The 21,303-nt window shown below is 38.5% G+C and overlaps 1 protein-coding gene and 1 long non-coding RNA gene across 4 annotated transcripts in view; one reads left to right on the top strand and one right to left on the bottom strand.

Moving 5' to 3' along the window:
* DIAPH3 (diaphanous related formin 3) overlaps window positions 1-21,303 on the top strand; it is a 454,594-nt gene that overhangs the window by 103,948 nt on the left and 329,343 nt on the right. For both annotated transcript variants that reach the window (XM_084767928.1, XM_084767927.1), the window contains 2 exons: window positions 20,251-20,325; window positions 20,410-20,479. In XM_084767928.1, the coding sequence (XP_084624054.1) occupies window positions 20,251-20,325; window positions 20,410-20,479 (145 nt within the window). The remainder of the gene's footprint in view (window positions 1-20,250; window positions 20,326-20,409; window positions 20,480-21,303) is intronic.
* Window positions 1-21,303, bottom strand: part of LOC311589471 — a 29,360-nt gene that overhangs the window by 5,412 nt on the left and 2,645 nt on the right. For both annotated transcript variants that reach the window (XR_014776561.1, XR_014776562.1), the window contains exons 3-4: window positions 20,551-20,716; window positions 2,821-2,978 (exon numbers count right to left, since the gene is read on the bottom strand). This is a non-coding gene — a long non-coding RNA (uncharacterized lncRNA). The remainder of the gene's footprint in view (window positions 1-2,820; window positions 2,979-20,550; window positions 20,717-21,303) is intronic.

A 21,303-nucleotide genomic window follows, 5' to 3' on the forward strand; every position in this document is an offset into this window, starting at 1 on the left:
ATAAATAATGGATGTTCCAAGAACAATCTTTAAAAATCTCAAGGATAATTGGGCATTCATACCAAGAAGAGGGCTCTAAAAATGAAAATGGTCTGGGGTGGTTGCCTTTGGCAAGAAGTCTTTTTGAACAATAAAGCTTGGGTGGGCTCTCTATCCGTTATGAGGGGACAAAAAAGGAGAAAGGAGCGATGCCCTGCAGGCAGGGATCTAGTTAGAGTCCTTTGATGCCCCCAGTATGGCTGCTGATAGCCAGTCTAAGGGAACCATTAATATCCTAGCAGTGGTGGGAACATCCCCTTAGGTAGGTTAAAAATATTAGTGGGATTTATTTTTTTCCTTAGTAGTATTTTCCTCAGAGAGATGTGCCTACTTTTAAAGCCTCTTAAAAACATTTTAAAAAATTGTTTTATAATGAGTAAATGTATGGAGTTAATATTTATCTTTGCCTCTGTCTTTAGGTAATACCATGTATCCTAGAGCATGGCTTTTATTATTTATGTCTTAATTAGTATTCAGGCTTCATAATTTTTATAGCATTTTATTACTCATTCTAAGAATATTTGTTGAACACATCCTTTAATTTCAGACAAATTTTCTGCCCTTTCTAAAAGTGATTTAAATGAATCAAATATTAATGAACAATGTGCTGGAGGAGTTGATGTCTCCCCCTCCCCTGTTTGCAGAGGGCATGAAGATGCTTCTGCCTCCTTGCCAAACATTCTCCACCCTGGAGGCCTCCTCTTTGTTTATGTAATCCATACAGAATCTTTGTTCTGCCTATGTAGATGTAGCAAGATGTGTTCTAAATACTTGGTTTCTGAGTTAAATTTACTTGTGCCTTAAAAGGTTTGATGTTAAATACACAGTACATTCAAAGTAGAGCACACTAGAAATTCATCCACTGCTTTTGGCAAATAAACATCTATCTTCTTTAGATAGTGAAAAGAGCCATTCAGCTTAATTTATGCTTGACCCCAAAGCTCCTAGAATTGTAACGTTTTCCTAGTGTATTGTCAAAACTAACATGTATCTCCTTTCCAGTCTATTTAATATAAAATGTAAATTTCTATTAGGATGACTACAATAGACTTCTTTTAAAAATACTGCTAACACAGTCAGTACCAATGTAACAGAGTTCAGAACCTCATTTTTTTTTTTTTGTGCAGTTAATAAACCTTCTGCATTGATTGATAGGTGCAGAGTCCACACTGTGAGATGAAGCAGCCACTTGCCACATGTGGTTATTGGGCATTTGAGAAGTGGGTGGTGTGGTTGAGGTGTAGATAGATGACTGGGTTTGAATAATGACTATTTAAGATGTAATTTCCACATATTCAAGTAAACAGAAGATGTAAATGAAAACCCAAGATAGCTTACTATTAAAAGAGACAGTAACAAAATATAGTGATATTCTTCAATGTTTTAATGCAAATGGTTATAAAACTTAGGAAACTTTCCAAGTACATAAAGTGAAATATAAGAAAGTGCCATCTTTTTCATTACTATAGTTGTCTGGGTGATGTGTTTGAGACCACATCAGTTATCAACATGGAGTTAATTCCCGAAAACTTTTGTTTTCTGTTTTCCTTTTCAAAGATAGAATCTTCAGTGAGAGAAATTATTGAGCTTCAAGCACTAAAGTCCCTAGTATTTTACAAACAGAGGCCCAGCATATTTGCTTTCTGGCTAATCAGTTGAGCTTTCTCCTATGTTTTAGTGTATTACTAGTTAAATTGTGTAAAGGACTCAATTAAAACATTTACCTTATTCTTCTTTTTATGTGTATATAAAAGAAATGCTTATCTATTCATCAGCAAAAGCCTTACAGAGGTGAGGAGAACTTTGAAAATAGAAGGAAATTTTGCTGTTCAATTCAGAAAACTTTATAAAAGTAAAAGTGTCTGAGTTGGCCATGGATTTTTGTATTTCCTATTGTTATTTGGACAATGAATGTTGAAAACAAACAAGTGCTATTTTGTCATAAAGATTTGAAGGAGTTACAATAAACAAAACAAAACAAAACAAAATACTTAAATGAGGCTTTGGGTAACTGAGATGCCATTCAGCACTTCTGTAATAAAAGGAATTAATCAGACCTTTGTCTCTCAAACCATGATGCAGGAATGGCATCTTTGTTCATCTATGCTGTTTAGTACATAGCCCCTTATCAAATTTGGCTTGTGAGTACTTAATCTGTGACAGGTTGCCTGAGCCGTTGAACACGACACTGAAATTGCTACCTGTTGGCAACCCTATTAGACTATACAGTTTTAACAATCAAAAATTCATTTTGTCTCTGCTTGAGATGTAGCTCTATGATAATGTTATCAGAATTATATCTTCACCAAGAAGAATTTGACAAAATACAAAAGGGAAATAGCAAAGAGGTTTACCAAAGGGAAAATACACTTTCCAGGGATATGAGTAGACTCGCCACAGGAGAATGGTTTATAGTGTCTCAGGATACTCAGTCATCTTCCCCCACTGTACTCGGCCACAGTGTTCTTCCCTGTCTATTCATTTTAGTGGTTTAGAAATAAGATGCTTTGAATGGTTATCCCTTCCTAATGTGTTCTCGTCTACAACTGGGCTAAACCTAAACTGTTCTGTTTACTTTGTGGTGGCTCATGATCTCATTTCATGAATGGTTGCTGATCAAGACATCTTGTTCTTATTGAGCTAATGCTAAACAAGCCATCCTATTGTTTTCTAATGTAGGCAGTGGCCAGTAGATAGGCAGGTTGTAGGCATAGGAAAGAGAGCTTGGGCTGTCTTTAGCACCTCCTTCTCTTAGACCTATCTGTCATGTGCAAAGATTACCTGGTTTCAATCCTGATCCCCATCCATCTCCACTTGATGCCCCAGGTGTAGTGCTTTAGAGCTTTTATAATCCTTATGATGCTGTACATTTCTCAGAAATACGTTGTTCTAGAATTTTAATGTGGAACCCAGATGGTGACAGTCCATGGTAAGTAGATCTAAATAGTAACATGAAAATAGAGAAATTGATGCCAGAATAAAGTGAAATGCACAAACTTATACTGCTAACGTTTTGAGAAGGAGATTAAATATTTAGTGTATCTTTATGCATTGTCCTGTTGGAAAAATAGACAAGATGCAAGGGATTTTCCTGCCTTCTACTTACTGATCTCATGTGAAAGAAATACCCGTGTTAAAGAATATGTGACATTACAAACTTTTATCTAAATAGAACTGGAATATGTCATAGAATAACATACTGTTAGAGTATAGGGCAGATTTGTTAATAGAACCAAGCTGTTTGTATTCTTATCCTTATGCTAGTGACTGCGGTAAACAAGAGGCATCTGAGATATGAGGCGGAAATTAGGATATCATGGAGTGGGTGAGAGTTAACAGGTAGGGAGAATATGAATGACTGTGACCTGGAAACATTATATAAAAGTGTTGTATCAGTTTACTAAACAAAAATAAAAGGGACCAAGAGTAGAAAAATGAGGGCCTTTTTGATGCAAGCTGCCAACAAAACTATTGCTGTTTAAGAGAGCAAGTGAATGCAAGTGCTGGACTGGGTACATCTTGGTTGAGCAAGACCTTGAGATAGGGAAGCAGTATGGCAGGACAGTGGGGAGATGACGCTAGGCTCCGACAGACTTTTAGAGGTTGGCAGTTGCTAGGTCTTGACTGGACTTTTTTTTTCTCTAAACCAACTGAAATCATTGAAGATTTTCAAGAAGATGAATAGTGACATTTAAAGAACACTTCTTGGTGATTGGAGGGTTAGCTTGGTGGTGTAGAGTATTTGCCTACCATGTGCAGTATTCTGTGTTCTGTTACTCCTATTATGTCACCTTTCCTCACTCTCTCATACACACAAAGTAAGGATCATAGCAGTGTGTGACACATAGTGATAGGGATGATGAGGGTGGCTTGCATGACGATTGTGGAAGTGTGCGATGGCAACCGAGTGCGTAGATTCTGTGTATGAACTGGAGGTACAGACTGTGGGACTTAACTGGTGAATTGGCAGATTATGGATAAAAGGAGGAATCAAGAATGACACCAAGCTTTTTGCCTTGAACAAATGTGTAGACATTAGTGTTGATAGTTGTAATGGAAATTAATTTCAACATCCCTTTAATGCATGACATTCCAGGTCAGAGAGTAAAGATACAAACTTCAAGGCTTCCAGGTTCAGAAGGGTCCAGAAAGAAACCATTACATACATGAAGAAGAGCTTGAATAACATGAACTATAGCCAGTGGGGGAGGACAAGAACCCAAAAGGCTGATTCTCTGAACTGAAGAAGAGTGTGACGAAACACGTAGCACAGTACCTTGATGTGGGGGCACAACGCTTTTCCATGGCAACAGGAGGATTGCTAACTTTAGAGAAGAGCAGGTTTCCGTAGTCTGGTTGGGAAAAGCTAGACTGAATACTGAGTAACACGTGGGTTTAATAGAGACTCACCATTTGGAGTGAAATTGCCGTAGAGAAGTGGGCACTGACTGGAGTGGATGTGGGCTTAAGTTAGTAAGGGTTCAAAGAAGGAAACTTAAAGGGTCCTGGGCAGATGGAATTGATAGGAGATGATTTTGTGAACAGGCTTTATGCCCGAAGAAACAGAAGAAAGCACAAACTTGTAGACTCAAGGTGGATCGTGAATTTGATCAGTACTGATGTGACTCATATTGGCTGTCTTAACATGGATGCAGGGGGCCTGAAATGTAGATTCTTCCTCAGAACTTGAAGATGCATAATTTACTCAGTTCTTTCAGGAACTGATGATAAATCTGTTTGATACCTAGAAGTCTACTTCTCTGAGTTACTGTACTGAATAGGAACTTTTCTCTTCCTGATGTTTCTCTGAGCTGGGGGATTAGTTTTCACTGGACGTGTGCAGTGTGGTGTTCTCAGCAGTCTCGTGCTTTCACCTGTAGGTGTAGAGTGCCTTGCACTGCCTCACTACTGCTTTTTACCGGCTTCTCTTTATCTGATTTGCAAAACTATCCCAGATTCGGTACAGCCATGAATCTGTTATAGTTAAAGGCATGAAGAAAACGGACTGCTGTTTATTACTCTGTCATTTAATATGGGGTGTAGGAATAAGTAGTCAATTTTCACTGTGTAACTTTTTCAGAAAGTTTCCTCAAATACTCTTTAACAGTTAGAATCTAAAGTTTGATGTGTTTTACAACCCAGAACATTATTTAGTTTCAGATTTTTTTCTTTCTTCTTTTCTAATTTACTGTAATTTTTTTGTGAACTGGTCATTGAATGGGATGTGGATGTTTGAGTGTCTTGCCCTACAGGGCTTACTAATGCTTTCCATGTCCCCTCAGAGCAGTTCATTTCAACTATTTAGTCACCTTGCTCACGGTAGGTGAAAATGAAAGTGTAAAATCAGTTATAATTATATTCGGCATCACTGATGTATTAGGGTGACAGAGGGCTGTAACTTGGATCTGGATATTATACAGGATTAAAGCTGACCTTCTAAGTTAAGGTATGAAATTTGTTAGTTTGTCACATATGTGCAGTAATATCACATCCTACCCCCTCAGTCTTTAAGATGTTTCTATTGATCTTCAGCAAAATACACTTATTTTTCTTTAGATATGCGTGTTAGATTATTCTTTTGGGTATTTAAAAATTAGTCTTTCTCTCATTGTGACAATATTTGCTCCTTACAGGAACGTCACTAAAGACAGTGAAGACCAAATTTATACAGTGACTGCATGCGTATGTGAGAGTAAAGAGGGAAGAGAGTTCTACAAGGAGGTCCTAGTGCTAACGCCTTTGCTTTGTGAATTGAAACATTTGTGAGAGCACGATGTCATAAAATAAATGACTCAAATACACTCTAAACATTTTGACAGTTCAAAACATAAACATTCTTCATCTAGACCAGTGCTTTTCATCCTGTGGGCCACAATCCCTGGGGGTTGATTGACCTTTTCACAGGGGTTGTACTCAGATATTTTTCATATCATATTTACATTACAATTAATAACAGTACCAAAACTACAGCTATGAAGTATGTAAATAATTTTGTGATTGGTGGTCACCACTACATGAGGAATTTTATTTATAGGATCACAGCATTAGGAAGGTTGGGAACTACTAATTTAGATAATTATTTATTTTTCCATTGCTTTTTATTTTTTTATTGAAAATAGATTTTTCCATATGATATATTCTGATTAGTTTCTCTCTTCCTCAACTCTTCCAAATATCCTTCCATCCAAATCCACACCCTTTCTTTTTGTTCTTAGAAAATAAGCACCTAAAATTAAGTTAAGACAAACCAATAGCAAACAAAATGGAATAGGACAAAGCAAGCAAGGAAAAGAGCCAAAGAAAAAGCACAAGAAACACATATAGATGCAGAAACATAGACTTTCACACACATAGTAATTCCATAAAAAACACAGAAACCATTATGCAAAGGACCTATACTCCCCCTTTGCTCCCAGAAAAAGCTTTATGAGACAAAGAACTTCCAAAAATACCACTGAGTTCATCTTGTGCTGGCATCTACTTCTAAGCATGGAGCCTGTCCTTGTAGTTTGTATCCCCAGTGAGGCTCCACTGTAGAAAACTCCTTTTCCATTTACAAACAGTTGTTAATTGAAAATAGCATCTGGGTTAGGAGTTGGAGGTATGTGTCCATGTCTCCTCATTCTTGGGTGACCATCTTGCCCATACCTGTGCTGGCCACATGGGCATGCTGCCACAATCTCTGTGAGTTTATATGTGCATCAGTCGGTCCACCTGTGTTTAGAAGGCTTTGTTTCCTTGGTGTCCTCCATCCACTCTTGCTCCTATATTTTTCTGTATCGTCTTCTGCAGGGTTCCCTGAGCCCCTAGGAAAGGCTTTGATGGGGGTATCCCATTTAGGATTGAGTGTTCCAAGGTCTTTACTCTCTACATTGTCCAGTTGTGAACCTTTTTTTGTTCTCATCTACTGTGGGAAGAAGCTGAGCCAGATCTTGATGGATGAGTACAGCAGAATGTCTGCAGGTGTCATTTTATTGCTAGGTTCCTTTAGCAGAACCTTTGAATATATTCTAGATCCCTGACCTAGATCCCTAGTCTCAGTTTTTGCCTGACTGAGTTGTCTAGACATTGATGCAGGGCTCAGAACTTGCTTTGGTGTAGGTGAATGTGCTGATTGCTTGAGCCACACACATTATCCGTTGTCTTCCTGATGTTGGTGTTTTAAAATGGAACAGGAGCCTAAAAAAGTGTCTACAACAGATTAATTTGAGTATAGACTTAGTGATCTTTGAAACAATGTTTTAGTTGCTGTGTTCCACTTATTCACAGTATCACTCATGTCTGCTTCTATACCAAATTAAAATATGGAAACCATGTCAGCTTTTCCAAAGCCTTTCCTTTTACATGATATGTTATATGTTTATATGATTTTATTGCTTCTTCTTCTTCTTCTTCTTCTCCTTCTTCTTCTTCTTCTTCTTCTTCTTCTTCTTCTTCTTCTTCTTCTTCTTCTTCTTCTTCTTCTTCTTCTTCATTCTTCTTCTTCTTCATTCTTCTTCTTCTTCATTCTTCTTCTTCTTCAGCATCTGCCAAAGCAGCACCATTGCTAAGAACAGATTTGGAAACAAACCTACTGACTTTTTGTGGGAGCCAAGGTGTGTGGATGTGTTAGGAAATAGTGTTTGTTAGCCACAGGCATTAATAAGTGTTTCGTATACATATTAGAAATACCAGCAATTGAGTTATCTGAGTAGGTGGAAAATGCTTAAGAATGTTTTTGTTCCATATATTTGTGTAAATTTCCTATATGGGAGCAAAAACATTTAAAAAAATAAGATGTTCAATCTACATTTTTAAATGTAAACTACACAAGTGCTTTACCATGTTGGCTCTGGTTCTAGCTTTCTTTTTATTGGATTTGTCTCTGTCCTTTGGCTAGGCCAGGTAGCCTTTTGCAGATTATCAGTCTATCCAAAAAACACCACAGAAGAAACCCATGGCTCTTTCCTACTCACAGGAGAGAAACCGTAGCAGGAAGCTTGGACCTTCATTTCTACACTAGAATAGACAGTCTTTTCCATTCCCAGCTGAGTCCACCAGCACCTTTGTAACAGCCCTTTTAACCCCTCTCCACACTGCCAGGAGATGTTATATGGTAAAGGTTAACAAGGCAGCCCTGCTCTTGCCTGCTAGTTAGCAATTTGTAGAGGCCAAGTTTCCAGCCATGTTAGGCAGACTTCTTTGTCTACAGTGTACTCAGGGGAAGCTTGAAATCCTATTCCTTTTGGCAGTTGAGGTGTTTTCTCCTCTTATACCCCAAATCCCCATGTTTTAGTATAACCTACCATACCAGAACATTCCAAATTGGATGAAGAAAAATCAGTATACAACAAATATCCTCGACTTATCCACTGACAACTTTTAAAGCAGCTAAGAAACATTATTGTAGGTATGACTGAAAGTCTTGGAAGCAGAAAGGAAGGACGGCCAGAGAAAACCATTTCCAGGGCAACAGGTTTCTTATTGGACACGATGCAGAGCAGGCCAAGCGGGTGGTCTGCGAAGAAGATGGTGGAGGTAGGGGAGTAGCAGGATGTTACTCCAGGATGTCAGCAGGTGAACTCTGAGCACAGAGATGTGCAGGAGAGGGTTCCTTTCAGTTCTGGACAGCAGCTCTGAGAATGAGACAATGGTGAAGGTTACCAAATCTGTGACTTGCCTGAAGTGTTTGGAGAGGAAGGTGATAGTGAAGCTGCACACGCTGCTCAGGGCTCCGCTGCTGTTAGCGTGGAAGTAAGGAATTAGCTGCTCCAGGTGAAGCAGTGCAGGGAAGCTTAAGTGAGATCTCAGGTGTAGTTAAAGAATATGTAGGAAAGGAATTGCTGGAGAGAAGTAAGTTAAAAGGTGACTAGGTGCTAGGGTTAATCTGGTGGTTGAGGATTAAAGCCTTCAGAATCCACAGGGGGGAAATGGTTGCCTTGAAAAAAGCCAGGCCATGCCCAGCCTTATTCTTCTCTGTGAAACAAAGTCCAGTGCTATTCTCCCCTCAGGAATGTCCATGTGATGACATCATCTAGTGGTTTCTGCTAGAGATTGAACACACTAGGCTGGCCAATGTAGGACTTTATGCCTCCTGTGAACTAATAATAAACTGCCTCTTTATGAGGTCCCCAGCATCAGGCATTTTGTTAGAATAACATAAAACAGATCAGCATATTTGTAACCTGCTTTAAGTACACAAATTGAATAATTTGGATAAGATAAGCCAATTCTTTTGAAATTTGTTAAACCATTACTTCATATGCAGTAGAGTGTAAAAAGCAGACAATTTAGATGGGTTGATAAGTAGTAAGTCAGTGAAATTCCTAATTAAAATGTCTCCCCAGCCGTGTTCACGTATGGATGTTATCTCTGGAGAACGTGTCACACATCTAATGGAGAAGACTCTTGAGGGAAGCAGGCCACTCAGAAACATTTTAGTTTTTTCCACTACTCTTTTACCCGATAGTTAAACCAGATGGAGACCATACAAACATGAAAATCTGAAGTATACTGCATAGTCTATAGACCAATGTATACATTAACTATACACACAAAGATTCTTAGTTAATGCCCTGTAACTTAAGCCGAAGAAGACAAGTTATATAATCAGATGGATTACTTCAGAGTAAAAATTGGCCAAAATCTAATAATGCTTGTTGATTAGAGAAATAAATGTAAAAGTCTCAGAAAAAGTAGGACAGAGAGTGTAATGACACCTCAACTATATGTTTACATTGCCACTTTTTATTTAGAAAGAGGGTTATGTAATGTGATGTAATTCTTGTGGCAGCATGATGGAGCTTGTCAGCTTTACACAAGCTAGAGTCATCTTCCTGGGAAGAGGGATTGTCAGTTGAGGATTTGCCTTCATCTAATTGGCCCATAGACAAGGATCTAGCTCATTTCCTTGATTAGTGTTTCATGTGGGATGGGCCCAGCCTCCTGTGGGTAGTGCTACCTCTCTGGTCAGGTGGACCTGGGTTGTATTAAAAAGCCAGCTTGCAGCCAGGTGTGGTGGTGCATGCCTGTAACCCCAGCACTCAGGGAGGCAGAGGCAGGCAGATTGCTGTGAGTTTGAGGCCTGCCTGGTCTACAAAGTGTAGGATAGCCAAGGCTACACAGAGAAACCCTGCCTCGAAAAACACGAAAAAGCAAAAAACAAAACAAAACAAAACAAAACAAAAACAATAAAACAAACAAAAACAAGGTGGCCAAGCTTTGGGAACAAGCCAGCTGCATTCCTTTATGGTGTTTGCTCCTGTTTGCTCCTGTTTCCGTCTCAAGGTTTTTGCTTGGATTCTTGTTCTGGCTTTCCACAATAATGGATTGTGATCAGAAAGTAGAAGCCAAATAAACCCTTTACTCTTCCAAGTTGCTTTGGTCAGAATGTTTTATCACAGTATTAGAAAATCAAACTGTTACAGCATGACTCTTGTCATCACAGGAGCACAGAGTCCTTTTGTGGAGAGGAGGGAATTCAGAAACAGTATTCACACGATGCTGTCTTCTGGATGACATCTTACTCTTGGACTTGTACTGTTTCGAAGTACACAGTTTTATAGAGTGTGGAGAATGATTTATGCTAGACATAATTTTGGTTTCGAATGGGTGAGTTTTGAATGAGTATACAGCAAGCTAAAGTAATAATAAATAGCAACTGGTAGACAGAAGATAGCAAAACATTATTCAATTGAATGCTCAGAGTATCCAATAGAAATCGATTGAGCAGTCCCTTTTAGCTAGTCAGCTGGACATTTGGTAGAGAGAGTCCCCTCCAGTGAAGCTTTCAAATAAAAGAAACAGTAACAGCAGGAAGGTAATGTCACCAGAGGGAGCTTACAAACACCAAGCAGAAGCCTCCAGGGAAGCTCTGTTATGGCAGCCAGCTGGAGTTCCAACTCATAGAGTCCTGGGAAGAGCAGCATGTCCCCTTAGGTGAGGTCTCTAAGTAAAAGAACAAATTGTAAAATGTAAAGTAACGTTATCAAAGTGGTGCTCATTGCATCCAGTAGAGAACCACTGCCACTAGGGAAGTTGAGGCAGTCACTTGGGGTTTTCAATTGAGCTTTCTCGTCACAGATGAGGTTTCTGTGGCTGAAGTTCCAGCTTCTCTCTTTGACTAGAAACACTTAGATTTTTGCAGAGCTGGAAACTGAACTTACAGCATCATGCATGCTAGGTAAATACTCTCCCTCTGAGCTGTATTCCCATTCTTATACAGTCGTTAAAATTGGTTTGTTATTCAATTATTTTTGTGAATGTGACGTTTGTACACTTGAGTCTTTGTGTTATTCCCTCTGCCTCACAAAGTTGGTGGCAAAGCCCACCCCCAAATAAAGGGTGTTATAAAAATTAAAGCAAAAATACTTAGCTTTAAAATGAGACATTGACAGTGTTACTTCAAGCAGCAACTTCTTGATGAACTTAAACAACACCTAATAATTTACCAAGAAAATGTGCATGATGTAAATGAGTACATATGTTGTTTTAAACCATTTACCTTTTCTTGCTTTTTTTGTCATAGCTCTAGGCAAATAATACATTCATTAACTTTGTCCACTTGATAGTGAAAAAGTCTGACTGATAAAGGACTGGAGAGATGGCTCAGTGGTTAAGGACACTGCCTGCTCTTCCAGAACTTCTGAATTGGATTTCAAGCACTCACATAGTGACTAACAAGCATTTGAAATTCCAGTTCCAGGAACTTGGTGCCCTCTCTATGCCTCCAGGGATACCAGGTATATATGTTATTCACAGACATACATGTAGGCAAGATAACCATCTATATAAAATAGTATTACAAAAAGAGTTCAAAAGATACCCTATAGATTAGTGTTATATTTAAGGATGAAAGACTATATCCTTCCCCCATAAAATGAGAATAAGACAAGGGGTGCCTACTTGCATTATTGATTACCATAGGTTATATCCAGAGCACAGAGGCAAAAACAGAAAATGACAAGCATACAGACTACAGAGGGAAACACAAATGTTTGTGTTTGCAGGAGGGATGATTGTTTATTTTTTTCTTTTTATTATTTAATTAATTTATTCAGATTATATCTCAATTGTTATTCCATCCCTTGTATCCTTCGGTTCCTGGAATGATTGTTTAAAAAGAGAATTTCTAAATACCAAATGTTTTTAGAATTTATCAGTCATTTCATCAGGGATGAAGGATTCAAGATGAACGTATAAAAATCAGTTTAATTTCAGTGTATTAGCTATTAACTTGGGGAAGATAAAAATCTTTGACAATATCTTAAATATTCTAATTCTAATGAATTAAGTTCAGTACACTTATACTGAAAGCTATGAAAGAATCAATGAAGTCAACTAAAATCTGAGCAAATAGACAAAACACATGACAAATAAAGGTGGGTTCATTCCTTTTCATATATTGAATCTTCCACTTTTGATATCTTAAATCAAGTGAGTTATAACTTCTAAGAGTTATATGATTAGACTGGACAAACTGGGTAATCTAGCTCTATTCTCTTAATTTAAAGATTTCTTGCTTGGTAACCTAATTCTCCCTTTGACCAATGTTCTATTGTATATTCATAGTTTCTGGTCCTTAGGTACATGATGCACATATCCTTAGGAGGATGAATGTACTGTCTATCAGATCACATAGGCAAAGAACCATTGCTCTATCTCCATTTCCTTGACCAGATTCTTCCAGACACCAGGTCTTAGGTGGAGAAGGACAGTAATCAAGATGAGTGCCCACTGTAATGTTACATGCTAAGCTCCTTGTTCTTCCAGATGTCCCTTTCTCAGTAATGTCCATGGGGCTTTGGAACCTGCCTTAGTCAGAAATAAAACAAACAAGCCACAGTTCCTTTTAGTCTAGTTGATGATGTTTGCCAACCGTGGGGAGCATTTTCTGATGATATACTACTAACCACTATATCCCATCCTTTCTCCTCTCACAGAGACCTTGACTAAGCTTTCCTCTCTGTAGATGGACCTGCAACTCTGCATCCATGGTAGACTCCATTGTGCTGTGTAGTCTGCCTTCCAGACAGTACAAACACTTTAGACTTTAGGGTGACTGACTCAGCCTCTATCTGGAACATGCCATGCCTTCTGAACCCCTAAAACTCAGTACCCTTCCTACGTGTGTAGCTGTTTGGTGCTTCCTGTTATCCTTGGTATATAGAATTCTCATCAAGGGATTAGTGCCTGGTCTGTGTCATTTCTCATAGAGCTTTCTGGGGCATTAATTACTTGGACCTCATCTTTTCACCTGTACAAAAGCCCCTTGTTCTGTGACTTCGCCTTCAGTATTTTGACCGGATATCAGTTACGGTGAAGTCTTTGTTTTCATAGTATCACAATGATAGCACTTACTACATTATGGAAATAATTTTGTTCCTGTATTTGTTTCAGCCACTAATCTATGATCGCTTCAAGGGCAGAGAACATATTTTATTCATTTTTGTATTTCTTAAACCTAATGCAGAATCATGGACCCAGTGAGCCCTTAAAAAAGGTTGGCTGCCATTGTTAATGAACACTTGAAGTTTAATAGTAAGGAAGCATCACCCTTGGAGTTGCAGTCAGGCAAGTCCTGAAATGTGAATTAGGACATCAGCTCCAGACCCATCATTCTTGCTTCAGTGTAGATGCATACTCAATCTGAAAGCTGAGTTGCTGTGTGGACTATGGAGGCTGAGACAAGTTCAGTGTTGTTGCAAAGATGCTAGCTATCTCCTATGCCGTGTTCTCTATATGTGACAAAAGATACATATCTAGGCACCAGCATGAGGTGACCTTAATGTCTTACTCCAGAACACCTTTCTTACATGTAATAAATATGACTGTTTTATTGAATAGTTTACATTTTAAGATTATTATTTTAAAATTTTAACTTTAATTTTTTGAATGAAAAATGTCTCTTTGTTTGCTGGTATGTGAATGTGAGTGCTAGTGTCTAGGGAGGCTAGATACCTTGATTTCCCTGGAACTGGAGTTGTATGCGGTCGTTAGCAGCCTGGTGTGGGTACTGGGACCTAAAATTGAGTCCTTTGAAATAGGAGTAAGCAAAACCTTCTTCATTTCATTTAAAACCTTTTGGTGCATCCTTAATGTATATATAACTCAGTTTGGACAATGAGAAATAGTTCCTGAGGAAATTTGCCTTGGGCTGTGTGGTGGTGAAGCATACCTTTAATCCCAGCCCTCGGAGGCAGAGGCTGGAGAGTCTTTGTGAGCTGAGGCCTGCCTGCTCTACAAAGCAAGTTCACGACAGCCAGGGCAACAGAGAAACCCTGTTTCGAAAAAGAAAACTAAACCGTCCCCCGCCCCCCCCCCCCAAAAAAAAGTGGTGGTGGTGGTGGAATTTGCATTGGGTAAGATTATTTTTATGGTCTGGTAGTACTATTTGAATTCTGGTCATTCAGGATATATGCTTTCTTCCTCTCCAAAGGACACACATAGGAAGAGAGGCAGTAACTTTAAACACCACAGGCTGATGATGGGAAGGTATTTGTGACCAGTCTGAAATCTGACTGTCGACCCCCCACTTTTAATTGGAGTGACTAGGTAGATTTGCTTTCTAAAACAAGGTTTCACAAACCATTTTTATTTGCTTTTGCTTTTATCCCGTGTCCCTGGAAGCAATAACTGATTGTCCAACCTAAACTGCTTTTGAATGTTTAAATGGGGTTTGGACTATAGTTCTGAAGAATTGACATCCCATGTCCTCTTCTTCAGTCTCTCTGTGAAGGTTTACTATCACTTCCTCTCAGCTTTTCTTCCTTACTGGCAAGCTCTATTTGATTGTCTCTTAGTTTTCCTTTAGGTGCTTGAGAATTTGGTTATCTTCTGCTTCTGAACTTTAAGAGAGGCAGGTTAGATTAGTATTTAACCTCATGCATTACTTTCTACTTTAAAGCACTTTCCCCATCATACAGGTGTCATAGTGGTCTTTGTACTTTCCATTCATGCAGAAGCAGTGTTTATATGTTGCCCCTTCATTCTCACCTGCAGGTACTGTTAGACAGACGTCTTGATGGTACTTGGCTGCTAGGCTAGAGCAAGGCCTGCTGCTCGTGTTTCCTGAGCGTTGATCATTCGTAGATCAGTTGGAAATATTTTTCCAGTTTTCTTGATTGATGAGAAACCTTACTTTTTTTTTTTTTTTTTTTTTTGGGTAGAAATCTGTGAATTTCAATTAGCACCTGTCAAGCCTCCAGACCTGCACTTGCAGGACCACATTTCAACCTCTAGAAGTAAAGATGTGGTTATTTGTGTCCCTCAATAGTGACTGATGAAAATAGTTAGGATTGGGGTGTAATGTGGTCTTGAGTTTGCTAAAGACAAATGCCCATTAGAACAGTGGATGCAGATGTTTATGCAACTGTCACAAAAGGTAACTTTTTTATTTTTTTGAGATAGAATCTATGCATCCCTGGCTGTCCTGGAAATTGCTATGTAGACCTATATCTCAGAAAATATTTGCCTTCCCAGCAGGTTAGCCCCCTTTGTGTAATTTCTTTTTTTTATTTAATTAATTTATTCAGATTACAACTCAATTGTTTTCCCCTCACTTGTATCCTCCTGTTCCTCCCTCCATCCTGCTTTCACCCTATTCCTCTACCCCTCTTTCATCCTATTCCTCTCCTCTAGGTCTGTGACCTAAGGGGCCCTCCTCCCCCACCATTTGGTCACATCCTATCAAGTCTCATATTGGTAGCCTGCTTACCCTTTCTCTAAGTGCCACCAGGCCCCCATCAAGGGGAAGAGGTGAAATGTGGGGCATCAGAGTTCGTGTCAGAGTCAGTCCCCTCTATATGTATTTTGACCCGCATTGTCATAAATACCCTTTCTGATATTTGTTTAAATAGTATGTTTCTCTTTTATCTGTCATTCTCTATATTCATTCTAATTTTCTATTTTATAAAATATCCTGTATGAACTATAAAGTGTAACCTTTCTAGGTAGTTTACCACGTAATATATAATACTTACAGAAAAAGAGAAAGATGATGAAGTTACTCATTTAAAAGACAGAATGAAAACTCCCAGGAGCACAAAAGGTTTAGCTGCTTTTGGTCTACTCTGCTGTAGCTGGTGGCCATACCCCAAGAATATGTGGGCATCACCAGTTAGACTTGATGATTGAAAAGTTGGTTGGGAGGGAAGGGGTAGGCTTGGCAGGAGTTTGGGGAGGGGATGGATCCTAGTATAGTTTGAAACTCTCAAAGAATTTAAAAAAGTAGCTTTGGAAAGGGGTTGGTACAAGAAAGCAAATGATGTAATTATATTTCAAAAACAATAACAAAACACACACACAAAACAAAACAGTTTTCCTTTTTTGGAGATCTGTAAGGCTAAGACATTATTTTATTACATTCTTACAGTGTTCACTTTAGAGTTTGTTCACCTTGATTTTGTTGTTGCTGAGAAATTCCCATAATGAAAAGATAAGCTAGTGTGATTTGCGATTTGCTTATTTTCCTGTTACTGTAGTTTTTTTTTTTTTTCATGACCAATTAACTTAAATGTAATGTAAGTACTTGGAAAATATGATGCTTGTGAAGTCTAGAAAAGTCACATCGAGGATGTGTAGAAATATTTGATTTGAGAACTGTAGGTCCAGTTTTTCTGATTATAATTGCTACGTTAATGTTGTTAAAGTTTACATAGATATGTTCTGTAATTAATTACTCATTAGAGAAGTGTGTGTTCTGCATGAGTTTGTATGCTTTCTAACATAGGTATGCTTCACAACAGTAGCATATTAAGTGCATCCATCTGCTTTTGTTACGTTAACAAAATATTTTGGTAAAAGCAAATCAGAATAGTAACTTTATTTGCTGATGAATGAAGGTGATAGCAGTAGGAATAGTCTCAAATCATTCATATTAGCTTTAAAAATCTTCTGGGCGTACTTTTGAATATGGAGATGGTTGAAAATTCACTTTAAACAAAAGATTGAAGGCCCGCTGGGAAGTACTGACACAAGAGGTCACGAGTGGAGAGACTTCCCACATCCCAATACCAGTCGAGTATCGCTCACGAATTACTCATTGCATGTTTGATTTCAAGCTTCTGCACTGCATGTGAAATAAGAATAAATACAGAATAAGATGTCAACAAGCGAAAGAGCTAAGCAGATGCTGTAGGTATTTTCATGAAACATGAAAGCCAGATTTGAAATGCCTGTGGGTAATCTGTCTGCAGCTGAGAGTGAAAAGTAAACTTCACTTTTGAAGCAGCATCTTCGTTTGACAGCAGTGGAGTCTACTTACCTGTTCTCCTCAGCTCAGCCACAATAGTGGTCTTCAGTCTTTGATGAGGTGTGCCTTTGCTGTTCCTGGCATTGTTGAATTAGATATATCATGGCTTTCCCTGGGCAGAGAAGAGATGAGGAAGATTGTCTAACTGTAAACTTCCCCTGTGTATGCAAAGAAATGTGCAGTTTAGAAATAAATTTGTCTCTTTGCTATGTCCAGAATTCTGAATGTTTATGCGTGGTGAAGTTGTATCCACAGTGTAAAATGCAGAAGAGGGGTTTTAAACAACAAACATAGTTTAAGTTTTAAACAGGAAGATCCTTCATGCCTTGGGGTGTATTGTGCACTGTTTTAATACCTACCTGCACTATGATATTTAGGTTAAACATCTCTTCCCTTACCCATTTATCATTTCTCTTGAGTACCAATATTTGAAACCCTCTCTTCTGACTTCAGAGATGGGTAGCACATAGCAGTAGCTATAATCCCTGTAGGCACACCAGAGGCTCTTGTTTTGCTCTGTTAGTACCCACTCAGCAAACTGTCCATGCATTTCCCCTACCCTTCCCCACCCTCATATCCACTGCTAGTGTCCAGGTTCAATGTGATCAGCTTTTTTCAGTTGCACTCAGAAATGAGATGATGACACAGTGCTTATCATTCTGTGCCTGGCCCATTTCACTTAATGTAAGGATTTCCAGGTCTCCTCATGCTGTCGCAGCGCCAAGATTTCATTTCTTATGCCTGATCAATGATCCATCATGTCTGTGCACCACATTTCCTCATCTAGACATTAGGTTCTGGGCACTTAGTCGCTTCTGTACCTTGGCAGTTGTGAACAGTGCTGCAGTAAACATGGGAGGGCAAGTTTGCCTGGCCGACTATTTCCTTTGGATACAATTCTTACCCTGCAATTGATTGTTCATAATTGATTGTTCATATTGTAGTTTATTAAATGGTGAAGAAGCCTCTTGCTGTTCCCTGTAATGGCTGTACTAATTTGCATTCTTACCAGCTATATGTAAGCCTTCCCTTTACCCCCCATCCTTGACAGATGGTGTTCCTTTTGTCTTTTTGTTAACAGTTGTTCTTTATGGAATGGCACTTCACTACAGCTTACTTTGGCTTTGCCGTGTTTGTGTCTTGGCTGTTAGCCATGCTGAGCATGTTTCATTTACTCGTTGGCTATTTCTTTGTTTTCCTCTAAGAAGGATCATTTAGGTTGTTTTCCTACTTGTTAATCAGGTTATTGTTGTTTTTGCAGTTGGGTTTTCGGAGCCCTTTCTATGTTGTCGGTATTAGCCTCTTGTGAGCTGTCTTATTTGCTAGTGCACTCTCCCAGTGTGTTGACTGTCTTCATCGCTCTGCTGCTTGCCTCCTTTGCCGTGGAACAGATGCTTTGGATTTGATTTGATTGTATTTGGTTCCTTCAACTTTTGTTTCTTGTACCTCTGGGAACCTGTGACAAAAAATTCTTAGTGTTCCAGGGCCCTGAAGTTCCTCTCATTTCTTAAAAGCCAGTAGCTTTATTGTTTGAGCTCCTACATGTAAGTCTTTCACTGACTTATAGTCAACTTATTACTAAATAGAGATAAAGATCTTCATTGTGCATACGGATGTCAAGGTTCAGATGTCAAGGTTCCCAACAGTGTTTATTGGAAAGACCAATTCCCAGAGTGCACTTAAAATTGCATTGCTGAAAATCTCTAGACTGTGGAAGTAAAGAGTTATTCCTAGGCTTTGTACAGTTATTTGGGCAGTTATATTTCTGTTTTTAGGCTAATACTATGCTGTGGTCACTCTATGCTTAGCTTTCAATGGAGAAGTTTCTCTATGTCATAAATGAGAAAGTTGCATATTTTCTGGTATGTAACTTAGGTTTGTTGTTATTCTCTATGGTGCCTGTTTTTGCTTGTTTGATCAAAACTTATTTTTAGCATTTACTTTTCATACATTATGCACATGGAAAACCATATATGCCAACAGGCAAATAAGGAAGCATAGGCATCAAATTTGTGTTATCCTTTCCTCTACATTTTTTGGGAGTCAAAGTTACCATTATGTTATGTGTTGACGTGTGTTTCTAGATCACTGCTTGTGGTATTTGTTTTTCTGAAATCAACACAATCTTTGGTGTAGTGTTAATAATGTCCTAGTTTCATAAACATCATGATTGTATCACTCACCAGGTGCCTACCAGTTATGATGGAAACATTTAATGGATAATGTTTAATTTTCCCTCTGTTTTTAAAGAAATTGAACCTTGAAACTTAGGATATTCATAATAGTTATAGAGCTGCATTTTAGTAGTTTGAGAAGTTCGCCTAATATTCCTCTCTTTATTGTGTTTACCTTTTTTCCCCCCCCGAGGCAGGGTTTCTCTTCATGTTGCCCTGTGTATCCTGTATCTTGTTTTGTAGACAGGCTCGCCTTGAACTCACAGAGATTCATTTGCTTCTGCCTCTCAAGGTCTGGGATTAAATGTGTAAGCCACCAAACCCAGCTGTATAAATAGATTTTTGTTCCCTTTTCTTCCTCTCAGGGCACACACTCCCTTTGTAGTTTTTCCTTACCTGTTCTGGTTTTGTTCTTTGCTATAGTCCAGACTGAGGCTTATCCATTTGTGTGATGATGGAGTTAATGGCTGGGCTGAGTGAACTCTGATAGTTTCCCCAAGTTTTTGGTCCAAATACTTGTGTTTTCATGGAGGATTCCTAGTTACGAACATGTTGAACATGGACCAGGGAAAGGGCTCAGCTCTCAGAAGCCAGAGTGCACCGTGTTAGCCTATTGCTGTCAACCACTGATGTTCTTAACTCTTTCAGTCAAGTTATATGAGTCATCAACAGCTTTGTATCTAGTGTTATGCTTATACTGTAGTCATGGTCACGAATAAAAATGTAAAAAGTTATAGGCATATAGTATTTCTTCTTTCTGCTAAGTTCACACTTAAGATGAAACTCACTTTTGTTCATGTTTTTCAGTTGGGTGCAAAGCTTTGGCCATGAGGGACTCGGGTTATTACTGGATATTTTGGAAAAACTGATTAATGGGCAAATGTAAGTATTGTTAATAATTTTTAATTTAGCTATCGTTCTGTGTCAAACTGTCATCTAATATTGTTATACTTTATGTTAATACAGCCAAGGAAAAGTTGTAAAGAAGAATCAACACAAAGTTATCCAGTGTCTGAAAGCCCTGATGAATACCCAGGTATGCAGATGCACATGCTCACGACAGACTCTCACATGAATTAGACCATGACCATCGAGTTCTCTACTTACATGTCATGGGGTGATAGTAGGTTTGAGTCCAGGTTTGATGAGTGAACAGGCTCACTCCTGAAGCATGAACCGTTGTCTCCAGATGAACTAACTTTCTCTCCTGTTCTCTCTACTTTGGCTCTTCTTTTGCCTTTCTCCCTCTTGATTTTCAAAAACTCAGCAGTATCTAAACCATAGTATACTACACAATTACTAACTATAGTCTGTCATAACATAGGTTAGCAGAGATTCAAGTTTCATATCCTGGGAATTTAAAACCTATGATAAAATTAACATATGAAAGCATGAGAAGATTCTAGAAATGCTCTGTGATACATTTATTATCGAGTCAGCATAATACAGCACATCTATAGCATTTGTGTAGTGAAGTTGACTTAAACGGAAGACTTCAGACCTTCATTGTTCAGCCTACCTACATCTTGCTGATTGTTGATACTAGCATGATTTTCTGCCGTTATTTTAGCTCTGAGTGTAAGCCCATCTATCTCATGGTGTGTGATGTAATGACAGGTATGTCAGCTGCTTTTGGACACCAGGGGAGCAAAGGTTACCTATGGTGTTGTGATGTGTGATGTCTTTATATAGAAAACCTGTACATTTTCAGCTTATTTTGATGTAGCATATTTTGCTTCTTTCTTTAAAAATAAACATTCAGAGGGTTAAATATATAAATGTTGAAATCAGTATTTAATTTTATTATAGCAACTGTGTTTTCTAATTATTTGTGTTTTATGCAAATGCATTCTGTAGAGT

The sequence above is a fragment of the Acomys minous genome (genome assembly GCF_964271855.1).
Source record: "Acomys minous genome assembly, chromosome: 18".
In the NCBI taxonomy this organism is placed as follows: Eukaryota; Metazoa; Chordata; class Mammalia; order Rodentia; family Muridae; genus Acomys; species Acomys minous.